General features: G+C 39.6%; 1 protein-coding gene across 10 annotated transcripts in view; it reads right to left on the bottom strand.

Moving 5' to 3' along the window:
* The window catches only part of CALD1 (caldesmon 1), a 200606-nt gene that overhangs the window by 18047 nt on the left and 157005 nt on the right, over positions 1-25554 (bottom strand). For 8 of the 10 annotated variants that reach the window (XR_012633385.1, XR_012633386.1, XM_074902189.1 and 5 more), the window contains 5 exons: positions 14318-14464; positions 11803-12868; positions 11062-11145; positions 5947-6095; positions 937-1192 (listed from right to left, as the gene is read on the bottom strand). Coding sequence is in view for 8 of the 10 variants with exons in the window: in XM_074902189.1 (XP_074758290.1) it covers positions 937-1192; positions 5947-6095; positions 11062-11145; positions 11803-12868; positions 14318-14464 (1702 nt within the window). In the remaining 2 variants the exon portion in view is untranslated. The remainder of the gene's footprint in view (positions 1-936; positions 1193-5946; positions 6096-11061; positions 11146-11802; positions 12869-14317; positions 14465-25554) is intronic. The other 2 variants (XM_074902195.1, XM_074902197.1) reach the window with 2 other exon arrangements.

Here is a 25554-nt window from a genome sequence, read left to right as displayed (position 1 = left end):
AGATTTCTAAATGATGCACCAGAGATTTGGAAATCCTATTTATAGAGTCTCTTGTCAGAGGGAGTACAAGCAAACAGATGTGCTTGGATACTCAATATTTAAATAGACAAGATTGTCTTCCTAATGAGATATAGCCCATCATAACTATATACAACAGTAGCAGTCCAGCTCATCTACAGCAGAGAAATTTTGGCATGCACTTTGTAGTTCAATTTGTGTAATGTCAAAGACACCCTGAATAAACTAAGAACTCTGTGGCTATAACACTGACCCCAACATTTTGCATCCCCAAGGAGATAAGAAATTTGCAGTGATCATGATGAAATTTTGACTTGCCAAGATGTGTATTAGAGCCCTTTCTTTCCTGAGGCTAGAACTGTAATGTTTCTTTCCACCCTGGATGACTGCATGTTTTAACTCCAGTCCTCACTAGAGCATCTATGAGTTGTGGTCACTTGATAACAAATATGGCATACTTGCAGTTAAATATGAAGGTTAGAAAATGGGGTGATATTAATGCTGGGTAGCACATTTGAAATCAAGGTCTATTGCAACAGACCATCTCCTGACAGATGTTGAGGAACAGTAACGCCTAGAAAAGCACACACCTAGAGGGTCCAGATAAAGGGTGCAATCTGAAGCAAAGACATAGCAGTAATTTCCCAGACAGCAACATCAGATCCAAAAAGGAGAAGCACACTTTGGCCTGTATGTTTGGGTTTGGTCTTGCCTTCTTTGTGACATGCTCCTTCCTCAGCTATAAGCCGGTCTACCATGGCTTCATTTTGCCCTTTGACCTCCAGCCACCAACTTCTTTGCCTAAAAGTGTCTGTGCAGATACTGCTGTAGTTATGAACTAATGCAAGGCCATTGGAAGTAAAGTAGTAACAACAAAGAAATAAAACCAGAGTCCAGTAGTTCATATTTTACACTTACCTCCTCTCTGGCTTTTCTCTCAGCTTCTTCCTGCTTCTTCTTCTGCTCCTCTTCCTCCAGGATTTTCCGGCGTTCCTCCCGCCTTTTCTTCAGCTCATCCAGCTCTGCTGCTGCCTCCTGCTGCTTCTCTTTCAGCTTCTCAAACTCCTCATTCTCGCCTCGGCGATGGCGCTGATCTTCTAACCGCTTTCCAGCCTCAACCAAAGACCCTGGCTTGGCTTCCTCGGCACTTGCAGTCCCTTTCAAACTGGAGCGGCTGGGAAAGAAATGAAAGGGAAAGTGATGCACCATGGGTTTTCTCTTCCTGGCCAGAGACATGCGCTCACCAGCAACATGAGAGCCTGGCACTCAGAGATGTTGTTTTATAAGACCTTTTGCTCCTTACAAACTACAATGGCTCAAAACATTTTCATCAGGAGTTAATAGGCTGCAATACTATAAGGAGCACCTCTCCCATCTGCTGCCAGTGAGGAAGGAGTCTCCATGTGCTTGTGGGCAAAGGAGCTGCACCACCCTGTCTGAGAACTCAGGCCACCTCCATTTTTAAGAGAATTCAGTAACTAAGCTTGAAATATTTAACATCTGATGTAACTTCAGCAAGTGGTATCACATCTCACCAGCATCTCTATGGTATACAGTAAACTGTTACAGTTTCATACCTCTACTCTGCAGTTTGTGTACAGAGGAAACTCTTCCAAAAGCATACTGTACTTCATACAGACAAAAAAGCAATGGAAAGCCATAACTAACTCCTCTCTGTTGATTTTAAATGAGATAAATTTACATATAAAAACTCATAGCAAAAATATTATGCTATATTCTGTGTAATAAAAGATGCACTAATATTTTGCTTTCAAAGACAAGTAATTTTTATAAGCCCTCTAGAAAAAGACAAGTATCTTTGGGGACAGAACAGATGACTTGGGGAAAACGAAGGACCCAAGAGATGGAAGAGAATCTTAACAGCTTCGACAGTATTTTAAAAACCTAAAAGGGTTCCTATCTCATCTATAACACCTATTACTTTAACTCTCCCAGACTGTATGAACAGAAAGGTTAATCAGATCTTTTCCTGACATTTTCCAGGGAAAGTATGACTTTTTATTAAGGAACTGGAAATTATTTATTAATGGTGACTTTCCACAGGCAAAAAACAGAAGTTTTCCAACCAGTTGTAATATATGAGACAGAGAACATATGAGGAAGACTACCAAAAAAAACCCCAAAGAATTTGCATAGGTGAAGTGCAATACTTTCAACAGAGCAAGACAGTATCACTTAGTTAAACAATTACCACACCAGTGTTTGGACAAATGTCTACTCCCTGAGTGTGTTTAATATTACTGCTGACAAGGAAATAGGTACCTAAGAGGTATCAGTGTGCTATTCACAAGAGACAGAAAGGGAACGTACTTACAGATTTTTAAAAAAACACTTTCTGTTCTGTTGGCATTTAAAAAAGCTTGATATTAATGATTTATTTAATGCAACCAGAGTGTTGCAGAGTATAATACCACAAGATGGTACAAATCAAGCGTTCCAACAATAACAATAACTGTTAGAGAGGATCAGAGATGAGAACATGAAGAACAAATATCATATAAATTTGCAATCTGGTGAATCTCACCCAATCCTGCAAAGGTGCTCTTCATTCAGATAGATGCCTCATCTACATGGAGTTAACCATAATAAAAAAAGCTATAGGACCAGAGCTGAATTGCCTGGGGTTTCAATATCACAATAGAATCTACTAACACAGAATCCTTTTCCCCCACATGATCTTACCAAATTGGATGAAATTTGGTTCTAGCATGGCATGCAGGATTTAGGAATGGCATAATTAAAAAAACATATGGCAAATTAGCATAACCAAACCAATGTTATTATGTGAATTCAGCTGCTGTACTTCATATGTCCAAGTTCAACAATAAAGTAGTAGGACCTGGCACTTCATTTGCAATGTGTTTACTTGGTTTTAGAAACTCTTTTCTATGCAAAACTGTAACACCACAAAGCAAAGCTAAAGAAAAAAAAATGTCCTAGAGGTCTGTGAATGTATGTTCCCCCAATACATACTTGTGCCTAATTTTCTAACCTAGAGTTACAAGTACATAATACATATTTCCCTAATATCACCTTATTATAACACAATCCTTTTCTGCTCCATACCCTATTCCTGAGCGTGTCTTTTCAGTGGAATCACTTAAACCACGAAAGTAGAACCACAAGATCACCCCTCAGTCATATGTGTCAAGTTAATGTAAGTGGTCACGAATGAGGGCTTGCATCAGGTAGTGATGTCTAATTAAAGAAAGGAACTCATGCTTTTTAAATAAAAAATACATATACAATTAACTATAGCATTGTGAGAAAACATTAGAAATTTTATTTGAAATTTCATTTAGCCCATTCAAAAACAAAGTGAAGACCAATACCTCAGGTGTGAGGTATCATTTTGGGTGTCCAGCCTGAAATACCTCTGATTCAGTTTTCAGAGGTACTGAGAACCCAAAATGTTCCACAAGCCTCTATAAGGCACTAAGTATTTCTAAGAGTTCAGTGCACCTATCGTGAAGGGGCCATGAGAAATCCCTGGCTATTTTAAGGCTTTCCTGCTTCATTGCAAGGTTGTAGCCTCTATAGGAAACATCCCAGGAACCTCACTAATTTTTTTTTTTTTCTCCTCGCGGTCTCTGAAGTTTGTGTTGCCAGCCCATCTGGACCTGCAAGTTTTTGGCCCAAAGAAGATGCAAGTGGTCACTTCTGACAGACATAATGATATCCCTGGCAAGACCAGAATTACGAGAATTGAGAACATAACATTTGCCAAGATTATAAGTAGCCACTCAGATTTATATCAGCACCAAAGAAAGATTAATTGTCAGAGACTCCAGTGCAGATAGCCTCAATGAAATTAAAAGCTACTCTCACTTTCAACTGATAAAAGCCAAAGGTAGAATCTATTCTTAACATTTTTGTTTGGAGACCTCAGGTGACTATTCTGTCCTCTTTACAAAGAAGGACATTGAAAGTTTCTAGCTTATTTTATTCTTGTGCAGTTTACAGGACTCCCCCTACTGGTTCTGCATAATCCAAAATATCAAACAATAAACTGGCAGTGATTCTGCTTCTTTTCGTCCATCTCCCAAACTCCTCTGCCTTCAGCAGATTCTCAGAACCTCTGGTTCCCTACTGCCCACATTGGGAAATTAGTATCAAGATGCTGGGTGAAGGAAGAGTTTTGTAAGCATCTCTTTGGTGCTAAGAAATTAAGTTGGTTGCCAGCTTTCAGACAAGGAGGGAAAGGAAAGAAGCGGTTTGTGGGAGCCAAAAACATCAGAACAGTGTGAAAAAACATGCTGCATCATATTTAGGAACTTTGTTGTCCTGTATGAGAAGGGGGAGAAAGTCAGGTGAGAGGGAAGATGGAAGGGGAAGTCATAAAATGGGGTTTCATTCTGTATTTCTCTTACTGATATAAACAAATGACACAGATAAGATTTTTCTTTAGCCTCCACTACTCTATTTTATTCTCAATCCTCACCACTGAGTGTTAGCAAATTTACATGCTTCCTAACTAGTATCTGATAAGTTCATGTAAAAACAAGAAGAAACATAGTTCCAAACAAAGCCCAACAATGTGGGGACAGTTTGTTAGAAAATAGGCCAAGAGCCTTAATTCATACTTAACAACCTAATGAACACTAGAACCTCTGCTGATGTTGCCAACCCAAGTCTTCTACTCTGCTGATAAAAGGCTATTAACCGGCTTCTTCCCACATTTGGGAAACAGTGGAAGAAAAACAGAAAAAGAAAAAAAGGAGTGGAAACTCAAAAACTACATGTTGCCATTAAGGCCTGTCTCCCACAGGAAGCAAAGCAAATGAAAACACAACAAAAATATTTTTAGAACGCCATTCTCATGTTACTGATGATGTGACCCAAGTCATGAAGAAGGACAGTTCTGAGCAAGGCCAGTTTCCTGCTATTCCATCTCCATCTCTGTCTGTCTTTTGGCCTTAGGTCAGGATGCCTCCAGGGACTTTTGAACTGCATTTTATTTTGAGAAAGTCTGTTTTTCCCGGAAGAATCCAAGGGGAATGCTGAGATACAACAGAAAATCCCATCTGCCATGCAGAGATTTCTCAAAGTGCCTGAAGAGTTTAACCCTTTCTTTGCTTCTGTCAATGTCAAAGAGGAAGAAAAAATTGGCTTTCTAACCTATTTGTTCTTGTTTTTCTGCTAAAAGGAAAAACTTCTGCTCTGCTTCATGTATTCCCTCCTTTTAGCAGGCAGAATCCTTTTCAATAAACTTTTCACTAGAAATTTTTTACCTTCATTGAATTTCCCAATATAGCCATAAGGCAAATATTTCCTTGAAAAGAAAAATAAAAATCAAACTTTGATACAGCTTATAAAAAGACAAAAAATAGAACATTTTGTCTAGGAGAGATTTTCGCCTAACTGAAAAATTACTTTTATAGAGAAGCCATTAATTTCAAGGTTAATTTCAAGAAAGCAGCTCTTTGAAGAGTTACCAAACGTATTGTGCTGCATGCATACTGATATGCAGAGTCTGATTAAAAGCAGGTGGATAATTGGAAATATGTTACTTTAGTAAAGGTTGAGACCCGACTTAAAAAATTTTAGAGAACAAAATCTGGGCTCTTGTCATTATTGGTCTCTGTCCAGACATTAGAAATAAATGTTCTTCAAGGCAGGAAAACCCCAACAGAGCAAAAATAAGCCACTTGTCTCTACTGAGGGAGCAAGACTATTTATATCTGCTTTCTGTACTTCACTTTGTTACTGCAACAATGTGGGGGAAGTTCGTTAGAATATAGGCCAAAAGCCTTAATTCACACCTACAAACCAATGAACAGTAGAGCCTCTGCTGATGTTGCCAACCTAAGTCTTCCACAAAGGTGCTACAACAAGGCTATTATGCAGAGGCCCAGAGGCCCTGCTCTGCTACAAGGTAAGCAAGCCCAATGCTTACTTGAAACTTACCCAAAAGCATTCTCAGTAGATTTAAGTTTTGAGGCAGATAGTTCACGTTCTCCATTCTGTGCCTTTTGTTCAGGAACTCCCTTCTTACGATCCCAGACACTTTTCATTTCCTCTTTGGGTGCTTTTCCTTTATCCTTGTCATCTTTTACCTGATCAGCAGATACCATAAATCATAGAACAAACCAAAAAACAAACAAACAAAAGAAGTCACAATAAGGCATCCTAAATAACAGCTGAGGAACACAGATTTTTTCTTATTAGTGATTAACTAAGAAACGTATTCAAAATGTTTATGTGCTTTATGGCAGAAGTAGTCTGCAAAGATCTAAACTGTGATCAACCACCACTCTGCATCTCTGAATTCAAGATGAGAATATCTTGAACAAAATTATCAGTCTTGTGTGAAAGTTTGTTTTGACCATGGGACTATGCTACCACTTTGCTTCATTCTGAAACTGCAACTCACCAAGGCACCCCAACCCTCTTCCCTTCCCCTGCAGTGTCATTCACCGGTTGCCTATTAAGTTTCTGGGTTGCAAACTCTTTGGGATTAGGCTTGTTGATACATTCTTGGTACAAGGTTATAGGCACTCGCACAATAAAAATAACACATAACCTTCACCAATTGTCAGATTTGCTCAACAAAGTTCACACTCTAGTGTAATAGCAGATGGATACTTCAGCATTGCATGAATAATGGCCAAAACACAAAATTATCTCTATATCAGAGTAAAACTTACTCTGACAAAAAGCACAATCCTACCAGGGGCTAGTCATGGATAGTGTTAGAAGACATGAATATTTAATCCTATGAAGAAGCAAATGTTCTCTCTGGAAACACGAGAGCAAAAATTCCCTCTATCTTTAAAAGCTTTGTCCTATAATTCTTCATAATAATCAAGTATACTTAGTGCATGAATTTCACTCTCCAGTATTCCTTCAGAGTTATAAGCCTGAAGCATTTATCAACAGCAGATGGCCTGATCTCAGCCTGCTGAGTCATGGCTAGATGCTGATAAGAGGAGGAGGATAAGGACTGATTTAAGTTCTTTATCCTCAGGTAGAATTATTCCCTTTCAGTTAGACTACCAGCCTAAATAAACTTTCAACAGCAGCAGTTTAAACATTTACCTCCAAAATATTTTTTTTTACCATGTTGGAGGAAGATTCTAGCTGGCAAGCAAGAAACACCTTCTGTGAAAAATTAATATGAAGACCTTTAGGAAAAAAAACACCTTTGTCCCTTGGAAGCCTGTTGCCATCCCATTTGCTAACTAGAAAGAAAAAGAACTTCCATAACAACCTGTCTGCAACACAACTGCTTTTATAGCATTCCAAGCTGCACCTTGAAATAAAAAAACAATACACACACCCATCCCCAGATCAAATCAAAGAAGAACTTCTGGAGATGTAATATAAAGGATACTGCATATTACAATAATACCAATAAAGGACAAGTTCAGAATTTTCAAGATTCTCCTAAGGCACTGAATTAAACTGCTGAGCAAAGTCCCCAAGTCAGCCTCTGACTTTACCTGAGGCCAGTCTGCTCGCTCACAGAAACTGATACAACAGACAAGGCCAAAGTGACACACTACGAGTGCGTACCGGCTGGTTAAACTACTCAAGCGAATTTGCCACTGGTGAGGGATGTTGAACACAAAGGCATTTGCTCTGTCTGGAGAGCAGACAGCGGCAGTGCAGAATTTTCCCACCCCCTCCTGCCAAGGGGCTTTAGCCATGACCGGGCAGAAGAGCCCTGATGGACAAGAGGGGAGTTCAGTTTCCATGACCGTGCATTCTTTGGCCATGATGCTGTAACTACTAGCAAACAAGGCCATTATTACTAGCAGTCTCAGGGGATGGTTTTCTGTTTTCTAGGAGCTGGACTGAGACAACCAGGGCTATTCATTGAGCCTAATGAATGCCATCAGACAGTAACATCTTTTGGGTGCTCCCAAATCTGGGCAAGATTGTAGCTAGTGATCATGTTCACAGCAAAAATCTATGCTGTTAGCAATCTCCTAACCCTTCAGTCGCAGTCATGGTGATACTGAAACCAGCAATGTTGATGGTTGCAAGATTTCACATACCAGGATGTCTGTGTGGGGATTTTGAGAGCATAGGATTTCCTTTGCTGAGATTTTCATCAAGACCTTTCTAAGTCTTATTAAAAAGCCAAAACTTCCAGCTGCCTGATGTATTGAAGTCCACCGGGGAGGGTCATATCTCTTACATCTTAATTGAAATCACTGAGAAAACTAATATTAAAACAATATAGTTCAAAAATTAATAGGTTAGGAAATAGCATTTCAGAAGCCAGAAGGTTTTATGGTAATGTGTCTGCATTTGAGAAAACCCTTAATACAGCTTGGCTTCTTTATTCAAAAAGATGATAAAACAAGATATTACAGAAACATTTCACAGCTTCTGGGCCTAATCCTTATCCTACTAATTTTAATGCCAGAGACTGATTGAAGCAGAAACTATTATAACCCATTCCAAAGGCAGGCAACAGAAGTACCCTCCCTTGTCTCAGTGCTTCCCTAAATTACAGGCTAATTCAGGTTGTGCTGAATTCTGTAAAAATGACTACACTGAATCCAGTTGGAGTAGACAGGTGGTATTACCTGAACTGAAAACAGTTCACATGTCGTCACAACTCTTGACCACCAAATCAAGATAAAATACAACCAAAACCATGTTTAGCTAATTTCCAGCTTTATTTATTTGTATTTTGATCTTTCTCTACACTACTTCTTTCCTGTTAGGGTGTTATCCTAATACTCAAGAGCTGAGATTTCTAAATCCAGTTTGAACACCTTCAGACCACAGTGAATCAGTTACTGAAGCTAGGGCCATTTGGCAAATTTGATTCCTTATTTAGGCTCAATTACTTGGTAACTTAAAAACTGTGGGTATCTGGCTCTAGGGCTTCCATTTAGAGCCAACTGCCATACCCAAATACCATGAGAAAAGCAACTGTTGCAGCACGTCTAGCCAAACTGGAAGCAGGAAATACCAGGAGTCTCACATCATGAGAAAGATTGTTCTTATGAACTTTCCAGGCCACTTTTGAGAACCAAAAATTGTTGGGCAGTACAGGAAAGAAGACAAGATTGTGCTTGCTAATTTGATCAAAACCTGAACTCTGTGGGCCAGATTCTGGTCACATTAAGAAAGGACACATGCTTGAGTTGAACAACTGCAGAAGCAAAATCTGATTATGTAGATACATATTCTTCCAGGATCTTGTTCATGATATACTGCCATCCTCTTAACTGCATATATGGTTCAGAAATAGGCCTCATTTAATTTGTATGTCCCTGAAGTGTGGTGAGGAGCAGAGATCCTGATCTTGACTTGGTTTGGAGTCTGAGATTCTCAATTTCTCTTCACAAATCAAGAAACAACAACTGAGATCTTCAAAAGTGAGCAAAACACTTTGAATGCTTAGCTTGACAAACATCCAGAAGATTAAGCTTTCAGTGGATGGGTATTCAGCATTGCACTAAAAGTGGGACTATCTAAAATTGTCTCAGCTTGAGCATCCAAAACCGGAAGCACTAAAATCACAAGTCACTTTTAAAAGTCTTACCGATTTCCTGGAATAATCTAGCCCTGTGGCTACAATTTAAAAGCATGATGAGAGCTCCAGAGACAGTTGACTGAGCTCCACATAAACACAAGCAGGATGACTGTGTCTCAAGTCCTGACCCCCCAATCAGTATTTGTGGTCAGCTGCAGCTTCCTTTATATATTTACTTGTAATATTCAAAGACTGTGTGCAATGGTGAATGTTACAAGCCAGTTCTGTCTTATGAAGAACTCTTAATATAATCCATCCCTTATTTTTCACACAGGTCTTTCTTCTGCTTTTGCAATCAGATTAATTTAGAGTGATTGTTCTGTTTTTCTAGTGCACTATTCTGAAGCATTTCCATTAGGTCTCATTTAACTCTTCCCCTTTCTAGAGTAACTTGTTCTAGTCTTGCCAATCTCTCTCCCTGCTCATTAGGAACCTTCCTTTTAACTATCTTCATCACTTCATTTACCTTTTCAATCTCACACGTACCTTACTCAAAATATGATACCTTGGATGATCAAGCCAGGCAACTGGACATAAAACCTTGTGACATGATTTGCCTTCATCACTCTCTGAAGGTGAGCTAAGCATCTACAGCATGTTCCAAATTAATCCAACAACTAAGGACCCTGGACCAGACCCTCTACAACTCTCAATGCTCCCAAGCAGCTGGACAGGCAGCAAGCTGCTTGTTACTAGATCTCTGTGCTGTGGCTCCCTTTAAACCACACAGACCTGGCTGAACCCCAACAGGTCCAAACCCCCAAGGCCCTGACCAGTCTCGATGTTCAATTAGAACCAAGGGGTATTTTGATACCTGCTGCACTGAACCAAAAGCACGGTTGCTACACAACACTGAACATGGCTCCCTGTGTACAGCTGTAACCTGAAGAGCAAATGGTCCCCAAATCTTATTTACTTACCATACAGTAAAACACCATGGCACCAGCTCCTGTGTTTACAGTGGAAATGCAATGCAGTAAATTTTGTAGATTTTCTCTTTAAAACAAAAGAAGAATCTTGGTATGCACAGTTTATATCATGGGGCATTGCAGTTTGGGGGAAAATCATTAGTTAGGGCAGTCAGGTAGCCAAAGGGCCCAGATTATCATAATTGTTATTATTATTATTATTGTAAGAGTAGGTCTCAGTCATAGGGAAAAAATTCACAGTAAAGTGGGAGAAAATCAGGGAAGGATGATTAGTTGAGACAGTCCTGAAAAACTCATCCCTAGGGTGCAAACCATCCTTGCATTATTGACCGAACTGAGCCTCCTGAAATATTTGTTCTAAGACAAACAGGACTTGGTTCTAAAGCCCCAAAAGAACAAAATACTTAAGCATTTACTTCATTTTAAGCACATAAGTAGCTTCATCCCTATTTATTTCAGCAGGATTACCCACATTCCTGAAGTGAAATACATGCTTAAGTACTTTGCTGAACAAAGTAACTTTCTGTTATAGGTCCCTTATTTATTTTCTTAACTCAAGTTTCTCTACAACATCTAAATCAATGGTTTACAAGTTACCTGATCTTTTTTGGAGATAGGTCGGAGCTTCTCATCTGGTAACTTTTCCTTCTTAGCTTCCACTTTAACCTCTTTTTCTTCCCCCTTTGTTTTTGGGTTTTCAATAACTTTTTTTAATATGAAAACATCGCATCTGTTTGCACTTTTCTTTCTCCACACTGTGTTCATGTACCAATCCTGTGTGCAGCCACATCTCCATCATATGCTGCTGTGCCCACATCTCCATGTGCAGTGGTGCTCCCTCCACCCTGTCCAAATGCTCCCATTCCCCCATCTGGGCCTTTCTCCCTTGCATGGCATCATGCTCACATGTCCCAGCAGAGAGCCCTCTCCTGTGATTGCATTTAACACACACATTCCTCACACAGTTTACAAGGTGCTCGTAATACTTTGTGCCAAGATGTGTCTGCCTCCACCTCATGTGTTACTGCATTAGGCCAGTTCATAGCAGCTGAGAAAAAAGACAGCCAAAAAAACATGCAGAGGTCTGAACATGCAAGGTTTTCTTTGTATGATGGTGTGAGGTCAGGCATGTTGTGTACTGCATTATAGGTAAGCAGAAGGAAGGAGCTTTATTTTTAAAAGAGAGAGAGAGAGCAAGAGAGAGCAAGAGAGAGCATGAGTATTAGTCATTTCAATGTAGGAATAGATCTGTGAGGAAATTCCAATTTTTTTTTTTTCTTGCATTACATTTCTCACAAACCACAGGTGTCTTATTTTGGTGCAAAATGTTTACTGTACCTGTTTTCTTAGGAAAGCTGCTTGAGGTTTTTCCTCTTGTACTTTCTTCTCTTTTACCTGTTTATCTTCTATTTTCTTTTCTTCCATCTTTTGTTTTTCCTTTAATTTCTCTGCTTCTAACTTAGCCTTTTCTTCAGCTGCCCTCTTTTCCTCTTCTGCTTTAGCCCTTGCTCTTTCCTCAGCTGCCCTCTTCTCCTCTTCTGCTTTAGCCCTTGCTCTTTCCTCAGCTGCCCTCTTCTCCTCTTCTGCTTTAGCCCTTGCTCTTTCCTCAGCTGCCCTCTTCTCCTCTTCTGCTTTAGCCCTTGCTCTTTCCTCAGCTGCCCTCTTCTCCTCTTCTGCTTTAGCCCTCTCTCTTTCCTCAGCTGCCCTCTTCTCTTCCTCTGCTTTCTGTTTCTCCTCAGTTGCCTTCTTTTCTTCCTCTGCTTTTAACCTCTCCCTTTCTTCTGCCTCAAGTTTCTCCCCTTCTTCTGCTTCCTTCCTTTTTTCCTGAGCCTTTTCCTCATCCCTAAACTTCTCTTCATTTACAGCATCAGATATACTCTGCTCCCCTTCCAGCACAGCATTTGTATAATTCTCTGCTTTGTGTTCCTCTGCATTTATAGCTATATTTTTTGTTTCTACTACCTCTTCTTTACGTGTGGATTTTTCTGCTGTCACATCTACCTGATTTTCCTCTATGGGGACCTCCTTTGGTTTCTCTTCCTGTACCTCCTCCTTGTCTTTTTCCTCTTTTTTTTCCTCCTCTTCCCCCTCTTGCCTCCAGTTGTTCCTTTGGTATGATTTGGTAACCATTTCCGTTTCCTCAATCTCATAGCGTCCTCGGCGTGTTTCAGCCTTTTCCTCTTTGCCCGTGGTCTCATTTTCTTCCATATTGTTTACTTCCTTCCTGCTGGGCAGTGACAAGCTCCCATCTGTGATTGTGGGGTCAAATTCCTTCTGACGTTCCAGGGCTTCCTGTAGACGTTTTTGGCGTCTCTCCTCCCGTCTTGCCAGTCTCTCCAACAATGCAGCTTCGTCATCTGTTCCCCCTGTGGTTGTAGTACGCTTGGTCTCCTCTTCTGCCACACTACATAAAAGTGACAATTTTGCATTAAAAAAAAAAAATTCTAACAATGTACACACTTAGCTGTTTCTAGAAAAAAAACTTGCTGTAACATCATTCCATGGTTTGAAAACACAACAGGTTGCATACTTCAAAATTTAACAAAATGGTTCCAGGGATTAATTTTAGCAGTTCTAGATGTATAGGAATTCGGTGTTTTACAATGTCAGAGCCTGGAAGGGTTCCCTTCCAGGAATGCAGCAGAATACTTGGAAGACTTAGTTTGCTTTAAGGCCCCCTTCAGCTCAGCCTGACGCATACATGTCTTCTGCATGGTCTGCCCACCAGGCAAAATTTCTGAAGATGCTAGACAAGCAAGATAGTTTGTGACTTCAGTGAACTTCTCTAGCAACCAGAGGCTACTCCTGTTCAGCATAACATCCACAGATACAGTCGATAAGGGGATAGCCTTGCAATTAAGGGTTCAGTGAGGTTGTGATTGTCTGTATAGGATCAATAATCTGTTAGAAAATGGAGTGAGCACAGCACCATATTTAAGACATGCTATTCAGCACCTGTAGGTATCAGGACTGGATCTCACCCTCAGTCCCTGGAGGTTTTTTGTCTCCTTCAAAATCCATCTGTTTACTTCTCCTGTGTACAGGTTTCTTCCCTCTTTCTAGCTTTTTTCCCCCCCCCTCTATTGTGAAATCAGAAATGTTGCTCGTTTCCTGTCTATATCCATTCTCCCTGTCTTTAATAGAATGCTACTTGTGCTCAGTATCTATTAGCTTGATACCATAATGTTTATTTCTGGTCTCTTCTATCAATTTTGTTTATGGCTACTGGAATCTGGATATATTATTTGTGACTATATGAAACTAAATAAACAATGGACAGACTGGAAGGCCAGCTCTGCCACTCAATTTGTGACAAGTGGTGTCTCACTCCCTAAGTTTTCTGTTGTTTATAGCTGTATGACCCTGACAATGCCAGATGACAGCTGAGGGCTAGTGCTCACACCCAGCGCCTTGCAGGCAGTTTCAGCTGCAACTTGAGGACTGGGTGCCCACCAATCCCATGTACCTTGGCCCCTTGACACCATGGCCCCTATAAGCAGAACAAAAGATGTGGAGGTTTATGAGGCCAGACACAGTCATGTCTGTGGCAACCTGACACCAAGATGCAACAGAGGTATTTCCCTCCATGAGACCCTGCTGAGTTACCCTATAGAGAACCTTGAGGACACCCTGGGAAGGGGTCATGAGCTCAAACACAGCTTCAGTGATGCTGCCACTCCACTGTGTAGACACAGCCAGTGGTGTTCCTCACAGTGTTAGGCCTTTTTCAGAGCAAGGATGGCCAAAACTGGTGTTTAAAACTTAAATAGTATACCAGGCCTCTTCAAGATACTTCTCTACTCTTGAACAAAAATTACTGTTGTCTTGTCAGGAAACAACATCAGACATTTACCAGTTCTGGGCATTAACTTCTGATTTCTCCATTACTTCTCCTGATAGATCTCCTTCTTCCTTTTGCCGCAGCCTCTCCTGTCGAGCCCGTCGGCGACGCTCTCTGGCAGCTTCTTCCTCATCGTCATCGTTTCTTTGGTAGGACAGCCTGTAACAGAGCATTAAGGATAGGAAAACAAAGGGGCTATAGTATATAGGACGTTGTGACTGAAAAACTACAAAAAGCAGTTGTCCAGAGCACAGGAAGCATGGCTGCAGTGTCTGCTCCATATGCTGTGAAGTTGAGATGCATAGTTTCAAAGCCTGGTTTTCTGTTTCAGAAATGAACTTGAAAAAATAGTCACAGTGAAGGCAGCAGCCACACCACACTGTCAGTTTGCTCCTAGAAAATACCAACACCATAAAAGCCCAGCTCTGTAGCTGAGCAAACATCCTGCTAGACTGCACCATGATCCTCCCAGAATGCACACAGCGGTATTTGAGCAGGCTACTGCTGAAGCCTGCATAACTGAAACTGAACTTAGCCAAGCAGCTTTTCATCAGCCTCCTCTAAACATCACACACTGAAAATGGTGACAGTATTCTAAAGCTGAAAGACTGGAAAGCAGGGAGACACAAGTATGACAACTACTCTCAGTGGTCAGGTTCTGAGTGCCAAACATGTAACACCTACAAAATTTTTGCAGTTCCAGAGCCCTGCCAGGCTAAGTCATACAGGATCACTGCTGTGATGAAAGCCTATGGCTGAGAACCCATTGTGTTCATCTAACCCAACCGATGATTACATTTAGTTTCATCCTACTTGAAAAGGGAAGACATTACAATCCTAATAATGCTGTGGTCCATTCAAATCTTTGCTGAGGTGCATTATTACTGCGTGAGATAAAGAGAAAGGCCTTCATTCCTCTTATTTTTTGTGCAGGGAAAGTGAGATAGAAACCTAAGACGTGCCAGACACAGGCAGGATATTCATTTACTTTGCTTCCAGCAGTGATCTGATACATAATGGTTAAGAAGTCACCCTTCCTTATGTAGTCACACATTTAAGTTCGCTGTACAGCCATGCACATAGAGAATAAAAGAGCTCTGTATCGAGGAAAAACAAGCACAGTTTAAGCTTGCATTTCAAGTAATATTTTAACACTAAAAGCAACTAAAACATTTTGATTTAGTCATGGATTAGACTCTCTGGGTCCAAAGCCTCTCCCATCACCTTTTTTTGGTACTACTTTTCTCCTTTGCTGAAAGAAGGGTGAAAATACAGGTTCAGCGGAGATTCAATCATCCCAATTTTGCTTTAAAAATTAAAAATGACAGTTAAAAACCCAACATGGCTATGCCACTTGACAGACCTAGAACAGCATTTTCATGCCCAGTGCACTGAAGGATTTGATTTGCTATTTTCATGTTCCACTTAAAGAGCTTGAAACCTTTTCTTTGTGGAAACAGTTCCTTCTCAAAGAGGGTTATAACCATGGGCAGCACAGCTACAAAGGATCACAGTAGGGTGAAGAGGAAGAAAGGAAGGAGACAAATTAAAAGCACTAGAGATGATTGCAGAGAAAGCAAGGAAAAACACTTCTTGTCATTTGTAAGCAATTTAAAGGGAGTTTAACATTTCATTTAGGTCTAGAACAGAGAGCGTATGAACACAATAATAAATCAATGGGGTCTTTAATTTCCAGAAGAAAGAGACTCTCTCTGGAATAAAACTACATTATCAAACTGACGACAGAAAGCCCACCTGTTAGTAAGATGTTCTGGCTACAAGAAGCCTATGATCTTTTCAGCTCTGAATTCCAAACATAAGGGCACAGGAGAGGGCACACTGCTCTTAGACTATGACAGCTGGATAATGGCCACGATTGAGTCAATTCCCAGTGTTTGTACCTCAGGATTTGTCTTTGCAGTGAGACCACATGAGAATGAAGTAGTTTATCCTGCTCTCTGTGCCCACACAGAACATTCCTACACAAAAGGAGAACAACCACTTTAAAAAGCCTTTTTAAAACCACCAGTTGCTCAGAAAACTAAAAAAGGAAAGAAAAAAAAATACCCTAAGCAAAAAACTCCCACAAAATGGTACCCATTAAATAAGTCAAATGAAAACAGATACATATTTCCAGTCCTTGGACACATCACATAGATCATCTGTTAAGAAAGCTGACAATCTCTCTCAATATCCTTTTAAATACATCCACTGCCTCACTCCATATCACAGCAATTTCCTACAGTGAGCAAGTACACCAGATATGGTCTCCACCCATAAGGATCACCTTAAGTATTCAATTCTGTTCACCAGTATGGATGCATGATACATTTGCAATAATCTGGAAATGGTCATTCAGCAACAAACAACAATATTTTATGTATCTGTATTGTATTTTCTTTACACTTATGTTAACACTACTTCCCAGATTGTACTTCTACAAGCTGTTTTGCTTGCCTCAGAAATACAAGCTTTGCTGGAGTGGACCTGACTGACTACCATAGACTGACAGTAGAGTAGGCTGAAAATGCAGGTTCAGGTTGGCTATGTTAATTAACAGGCTAATGACCACACTGTGAGCAAATTGACAGCAGGATCATTTATGAAATGATTCAACATAGTCACCTAACTGCCACCGACTTTCCATAAGAAATTTGGTCATAGAAAAGATGATAAAAGTTAGACAAATGTCATTTCTGCCCATGAAAAATACGCTCTTCTGACTAGTGTTCATCTCCCCATTCACTTAATCCTCATGCACTGAGTTCATTCACACTTACTCAGCTAGCATATCACTCACTCTCTTAGTTAGCTAAGCAGCCTCCTCCTCCTCTGTTGCCTAGGGTGTCAAACTAATTTCACACAGAAAGTAAACCACAGGCAGACCCATGAATTCATGCACCCTCCACTAGAAGTGGGAAGACTGACCCTCACTTTCCCACTGTTACACCTCTCCCTAGCTACCCATCACAAGCAAAATCAATCTGGGAGTTCTTCAGAGCTTATCTTCCACTTGCCTGCATCTTTTGACATTCTTTAGACCACAAATAAATTAGTAATACGAAAGTATGACTCCAAGATTTCAGCTCTGTATATCAGACAGATGGAAATCCAATGATCCACACTGGTCTGTGTTTCTCCACCCTTGGAGAACAGCCTTGTTGCCCAGCATGCATACACACCCCACAAGTAAATTAAAGTAACCTTATATCCATTTGTCACCTTCTGCATAACTGTTCAAAATCTTTGCAGGCAAGTCTCCCTCTGCAGTTAGCCGTTCCAGCTATCTCAGGCAATGAAAGCACAGCACAGCATGATCACCAAGAGGTATGCCAAGCCTTCTGATAGGTGACACCTCTTATTAAATATTCAGATGAAAAGATGATTACTTGGAAACTGTCCTACACCTTGTTACCAAAGATAACACACTCTTGGTCTAAACATCAACTAAAATAAAAAATAATTAAAAATAAAAAATAGCAGAGTGTTAGCTGCTTCTCCTGTTACCTTCTCTATGTTTCTGACATGAGAAAAGTGCAACCTCTGTGTGTTATTGATAAGTTGTTCTAGTAAAGCATTAGTGCTGCATCTATCATACTTCCCACACAGCACAACTCAAGTACAGGAGACTGAGTATCTCAACTATGTGAGAGGACATTTCCCACCACGCTAGGTAGGGATAACAAGTAACAACAGATGCTCTGCCCTGTTGAGCAGGTAGGACAGATTTATATCTCCAGGACTGAAATCTCAAACCTGACAAAGTCAACATCAAATCTCCTGATTGTTTGAGTAAGTCTAAAATGTTACCCTCAGACTGAATGGAGGGACTCTACAGCCTAGAGTGGGAAAATAATTCTGATGGATTGGGAATATAGGTGATGAGGCCATCTGCCTCAGAACTTCTTCAGAGAGATTTGTCACCCTCTCTATTTTACATCAAGCACTGAATTTAAATAAAGTTATAACTCAGTAAGAAACTTGGTAACAGCTAGGGTGATTATGGGACTGAAACCATTTCATACAATCCAGCTTCAACTGGTTCTGACTTGAAACCATAAATTAGTTCAAACATTATCTAAGGCACTTTGGTTTTAGAGTTTCTTGCCCAGTACTAATACATCATTATTATTATTATTATTATTATTATTATTATTATTATTATTATTATTATTGTCTAAATTATGATAGCACTGAAATTTCCTGATCAAGCTCAGGGGCCTTCTACAACAAGAATTTTATAAAGATAGGGGAATATCCGGTCCCTGTTCTAAACAGTGTATATTCTGATTAAAGAGAAACTTAATTATTTGTAGCACTATCTTCCCTAGATGAATTGTAAACTACATTTTTCACAGGGGTAGAAAAAAAAAAACACTACAATGTCTAATTTAAGCTGGATCACACTACTCCATTCTAGAGGAGGCAGGGAGAAGACAACTTCTGGATCTGAGCTTTGACTCCACCCCTCAAGGGTGTCAGAAGTAGGTGAAAAATTTCCAAACAGAACAAAAGCCTTTAAGACTAGATTTTTAACTTAAACAGGCAGCCCAGATTTGTCTCTTATTTGCTACATGATTCACTGAAATGCCAGTCTGTCTTTCTTTTCCCTTACTTGCAAAAACACCTTCCATTCATAGCATTGTCCTCCCAACATGTACCTCAATTAGATGCAACTGTATCTATTCAGCATGCTCTTTTATCTCAAAGCCTTTACATCTATTACAGATTGTTTTTCTCCATGGTCCACACCAGCAAATGAGAACATTCATCCTGTATCAAACTGCTGCACCTCCACTTGCAGCCTGTCCTACTTCCAAGACCTTCACCCTTCATTACCTAACACCACAGCAGTTGAAGTGACATCTGTTGACTTATGTATCTCCAAATTGATGGCAGATGGAGGATGTCAGTAAAACATCCTTGATGACAAATTTCACCACCAGACTCAGTCTACAGAAGATGCATTTGTTGACCTTCTGCACTCTTAGAAAGCCTTTCTATTTACCCAGGCTCTTCCTGAAAGGATGGGTGGGGTGAGGATGGACTCTTATGATGCCCACTGGGGAGTGCTCTTTGTGTCACTGCTGGTATTCAGTCCTGTCTTATTTATGATTGGATATATTTTAATTTTTTTTATTGTTCATTTAATTTGTGTTATGATAGGCACACTTCAAAATGTGGATATAAACAACTTACTGATCTTCACCTCAAAAAAATGTAACAAATGCACATGCTTCCAGAGAATTATGCCTCTGACAAGCTTTGCGTGTCAAATGCCAGCTGTATTTCATTCATCATATCAAAAACTGTGGTGAATGGTGGGGGGCAATTGTGGGGAACACTGTTTCTTCTAATCATTCCTCCATAATTCAATAAGAGGTGCCAGCATTCTGCTCTGACCTGCTCAAGAAGATTCATTTTTATGAGGGAACAAGCAGAATTTCAATCCAAAATGCTCATGTTTCAAAAAGATGTAGTGAGTGAAAACAGGGGATTATGCTGAAGACATACAGACATGCCACTATAGTTCTCAATCCAATGTTGTGCATGAATGCTGTTATTAACACCAAGATTTTTCACATATTGCTCAATTTGACATCCACCATTTTTTTCACATTGAATGTAGGAGAGACAAGTGAATAAAATTAACCAACAGTTGGAAATTAAACCCAGGCAAATTAAAACTGGAAATGAAGCACATGTTTTAAACAGCGAGGGTGATTAAATATACAAGAAATGATGGAACATCCATCTCTTGCATTTCCACATTAAGAATGGATGCATTTCTGGAAGTTATACTACAGTAAAATACCATTTCTTGGGCTCATTATATATACAATTTGGTGAAATTCCATTATTTCTTATGTATGGTGGATTATACAGTGGCACCTGCTGGACTTACACACTACAGTCTTCCATTTACAGAAGGTTCATGTCTTCTCATTCTGCTCATAATTTATCTGTCTCACAAATATTTTTACTCTTTTCACCCACACATTCTCCAGAGCTACACAGCCTATACTCCTGAGTGGGCAAATTACCCAGATATCCACATAGTTCTCAGGGAAAAATAAAGAGACCAACATACCTTTCAATGTATTTTCTTCTCAATTACATCATTTTTATATGGTGTGTTTCTAATATCCTTTCTTATTTTTCATAGCTCCAAAGAGTTCAAGGATTATTATTTTTCTGCTGGGCAACCACCTATTCAATGGGTTAGCAGAAGAATGTTCTTTCTGTCAGATCTGGCACCCTTGATTTCCTACCATACCTTTAAAGCCTTTCTCTAATTTAAACCTTGATCTAAAATACCTAAAAGATAAAAAAATGTGCATTTTAACAAGTAATTTTTTGTTTCAGATGAGGAAAAATCTTCAGATTATTTATACTGGTTAAGAATCTGCTGTGAGATTATTATTTTGTTTGCATGAGAGAACAGTTAAGTATGGGAAAGAAAAGGTTTTCTGAGAGGTACAGCTTGTGTACATTCTTCTTTGTGGTTTCTTTCCTTTTCATGTTTTTGACATTTAGGTTTTTTCACAGGTAAGGAAAGAGTAGGTACACACATCCCTTTAGTTGGATTCTGAAAAACTAAGGTGCAAGCAATCCACATCAAAGAATGAAGTATAAAAAGTGATATATGCAAGCCAATAACTGGAAAATGACTCCATACGAACAACAAAAATACTTGGTGATTACCAAGTAATTCATGCCAAAAGCTGTTAGAGACTTTATTTAATTGATGAAGATGGCACTACAGCCTCTAACACAGATCCTGGCTTCCCCAATTACTGTTTTCTGTTGAAAATATAAGTTTCAGTTGCATAGACACCCAGGATTTCCAATAGCTTGTCTCATTTTTTGCAGTTTTCTGCTCATAACAACACTGTTGCTTTGGTTTTAGATTCAAGCTCTAAAACCTGGTTTGTGAGTTAGAGCCAGTCTGTAATATCACTGCATCATTCTGCACAAAGGCAGAATGACTCATGCACACGCCTACTTTTTTTCTTTCCTCATGGCTGAAAACTGATGATCTGTTTCATAATATGAAATGCAAGCAGATTCTCCAACCACATTCAAATAACTGGTAAATCGCTTCTCAGCATAAATTGCATGCAGGGCCACTAACATGAAGGGTAAAAACCTTCAGCTACTGAAACAATGTCAAATTTGCCTTCGACATACATTATATTGAGATAAAAGTGCTTGTTGGAAACGTCCCAGAGAAAAGCATGTAATTCTCTCAATATGTGAAGCCTGTAATGCTCTACAGTTTTACTTCATCCACAACAGACCTGACATTGACCTGTCAGTGAGCAGTATGGTATATTTAACCTGTTTTAATTTAGAAGTTTCACATGAAAAGAAAAAAGTAACTGGGCAGAATACAATGATTGGCCAAGTGCCCTCTAGCTGATAACTATTACTTTTTTACTGCTTTCCTTGAAGCTTAGTGGAATTCACCCAGAAATCTGTTTCCCTGGCAGATGACAAACATAGAAAAAAGTGTACAAAACAAACTTACATTTTCAAACTTTAAAAAGTGGAAGAAAAACCCAGTCACTGTGCATACCACTGTGGTTGATGTGGTTATTTGTTGACTCTGTAGCAAATTGCTTTCTACTTGCTGCCACCACCTCGTTTCTAGTGCTTTATTGCATTTAAAATCCAAAATAATTTATGCCACAGCCTTACCCAGTAATATTTCAGGCATATGACTTGAGAATAATGGGCATTTTGCCTAGCTGAGGCATAAGTAAAGACTTACAGGATTTATTCCAGAATATAAAATCCACAATTGCTACAAAGCCAACTCAGAAATTTTCTTTCTTGTGGTTTTGGGTCCCTGTATTCAAAATGGCTTTCAAGGCACTTTCATGCCTCAAATTGCTAGCTTACTGAATATATACAAAGTTAAAATATAACTTTTTCTCTTTTATATTTCATTGTGAATAAAATTCCAGCTGACATGACTGAGAGATTTACTCAAGACAGAAGGAATTAAAAATGAAGTTAGACATGAGTATTTGTAACTTAAAAAAGCTCCCCTGTATATTGATAATAGTGGTCTTCCTAGAAAATATGCAAAAGATTTGAGGAATGAAACCTACATTTTCTTACAGACACCTTAGGCAAACTGATGTCTCCAATAGGTCATGCTAAAGCTACAAAGTTCTGTATTTCCCCCAAACATCTTTTAACTCATACAAAATTAATGTCATGATCTATGGTATCTATCAGCCATCTTTAAATGAAGGCAAGGGAGGGAAGGAAGACATGAGGAGGACTTTTGTTATTGGACCATTTTCCCATCCTGCATAGTCATGCCACTGAACTATGACACTGAGGCAGGGACGGACACTCCATCAGACAGCATGTAAGGAATCTGGAGCAAAAGCACACAAGGAACTCTGCAGCCTTATGGGGAGGAACCTGAACAAGAAAGAGCACAGGACCATTTTTCATGTCCCAACAGCAGTTTTTCTCTCTCTACATGCTATATGCTTACATATATAAAATATAAATATTTTATCAGCAATGAATATGAGAAACAGTTCCTCTTTCTATTTAAAAATAAAAAACTCACATCACATGCAAGATGATTTTTCCACCAGAGGCTGGAGTGGAAACTGTGTTGTCATTAAGAAGTGGAATTTTTCCTTTTATTCAAGCACAACAGTTATAATTCATTTCAAGAGGATTCTGAATTACTATTGTTCTCTTTCCTTATACCTATAGTAATGGTCTGTTTTTGCCAAGTTTTCTTATGTAACCACTTTCCTTTAAATGCAAGAGTGTGCTATTATTGAACATAGCTGTATTCCTCCATCTTGGACTCCCAAAATGCAACTCAAAGTTACCAATTAAGCAGAACAGGGTCTTAGCCCTGCACCTGGAGGATACACACTGAGAGGGGTAAACTAATAAATAAAGAGGGGTTAAAATACAACAGAATCAGATTTTTTGTTAGACTGGTCTAAGTACCTTCCAGTTGAATTGCACTTTTGGGTTTCTTATACTTGGGATAAGGGTGCAATAGCAACTTCAACATTTTTTATGCCAAGCTTTTTAGAGCATCCCAGTGTTCCTTCCTAACTGTTCAATTCAGAGGGCAGCAATAGCAAAAAACGAACATTCCAGACAAGCCTTGCTACTATAAACACAACCTCAGCTAGGTGAGCTAAAACCAGAATTAGAGAATGTGGTGCTGAGCAAACAGACTGCCTCCACCCTAGCATAGCTACAGCAGTGACAGAAACAAGGGATATTTTAGCAACATTTCACAATAGAGTCAAAGGCAAAAAGACTGGATGGAAGGAGAATTGGCTTTCACTCTTCCCTGCTCAGTGTCTAGCTTAGACCTGTAACTGCAGCAGGTAATGTTTTCTGAAGAAGGCAATGTTTTCTGACTACAAATGGTCTGAACCCACTATTTTTATTGCTCAATTCATCGAAAGTATGGGTGTTAGCATTAAACCCCAGCTCTGTGAAGTGTCAAAACCCCTCTGTATTTCCCAGGTGATTAGAAATTGTAACTAAATGGCTATTGCCCAGAGCCAGACTGAAGATGTCTGCTGGCACTTTCAGAAATACAGTAAAGACTATGCCGCACAAACAAAGTACAAGGCATGTATTTGCACACAAGGAGCCTGGAAAAATAATTTTACCAGATTATCATTCAGATAATCATAGAATAATCTTTTTTTCATTCACTATTCCCAACAAAATATGCAAGAAGAGGACACAGCCCTAACACACTGCAGCAGACTAAATATTGAAATAAATGCTGCCAACAGGAAGGCAGCTGAAAAGTAAGCAGAATATGCACCAAACCAGAGTGGACTGTGAAGCCTTATGCTAACGGAAATAAACCACTTTAGGGGGGATATGGCATTACAAATACATTCAGTGCTACAACATATGGTGAATGGGAAAAAAAAATAATGAAAATCAGATGTCTCAAAGTTTTCTAGTACCAATTCCTCATGCACACAACTCGTGGATGCTGTGCAGGTGCAGATTGGCTTTCAAGGGAAATTCATGGCTGCTCACTTTTAACATGGACAAACATTTGTCTCTTTCTCAGGTGTTTAAGAAACCTACTGTCAACAGCCAAGGTGATTAGGAAATATTTTCAGCGAGACAGTGGAGAAATTACGAATGCAGATCCTGTCATTTGCTAACAGGATTAGGGGCAGATACATTCCATGCATCTCTCCAAAAGCTGTTCCCAACATATCTTTCACCTTCATGAAAGGTAAAATACCCTTCCATAAAACAGGCCCGTACAGATATGCAAGGTCACGTACAGCACTTTGAACTGCAGACTTATGTTACAATGATTTGCAGACATCGTATAACAGCACTGTGCAATTTAAACAGCTGGAAGTTTGAAGTGCAGCCATTGCAACTACACCCACATAAACACGATGAAATACCCTGGCTTTATCCTTTCAATTAGTTTTCCCTTAGATGTGCACGTTCCCCCTACACTGCTCCACTGTGATCCTTATTCCAGAAGTTACTCATAAGGAACTACCAAACAACTCAGGCACTGTAAACTACTGGAGAAAGTCTGTGGAAAACTGAGTTTATGAAAGCTGATCGGTCACACTGAAAATACAAATGTAAAAGCCAATGTTCTTTAAAAAGGGTAAAAAACTTTTCACAGAAACCTAGCATCCAAGAAAAACCTCTCGCATTTTGAAGATTCACTAACAAATTTTCTACAAGTTATTCACAGAAAATACCCAGATAAAAACTAGGAAATGGAAGAAAACAATTTGCTTGCCCTAGAAGTCCCCATGGTCTGTGGACTTCCAAGGGGACATACATACACAGCTGTTAGAGGCATAAGGCTCCTAACACAGAAAAACTGCCCTGTGGAGATACTGCGCCAGAGTAAGGGGCTTTTCTGCAATATACAGCATGTTTCCAAACCACAGCAATTATTATGGTGCATGGGGTTTTTTTTCATTTCATTCTGGAATAGCAGTTCCACACAGGGAACCAGTCTGTAATACCTGTTGCAAAATGCTTTATACTGTAGCATCCTCACACAGATGAGCTCTGCATGGACAATGAGTGGTAGTGTCAGTTGTAAGTTCACAGCAAGTTACTGATCAGGTTCTGTTGGTTCTTTGGCAAATCTTCCACTGTCAAACAGACATCCTCTGTCCTGACTGGTCAGTCTTCCCTCAGCCCCTTTTGTGCTTCAAGTTCATCAGATACAAACCCCTGCC

The sequence above is a fragment of the Athene noctua genome, chromosome 3 (genome assembly GCF_965140245.1).
Source record: "Athene noctua chromosome 3, bAthNoc1.hap1.1, whole genome shotgun sequence".
In the NCBI taxonomy this organism is placed as follows: Eukaryota; Metazoa; Chordata; class Aves; order Strigiformes; family Strigidae; genus Athene; species Athene noctua.
Note: the sequence above shows the minus strand (reverse complement) of the source record. Positions and strands in the feature narration are given on the sequence as shown.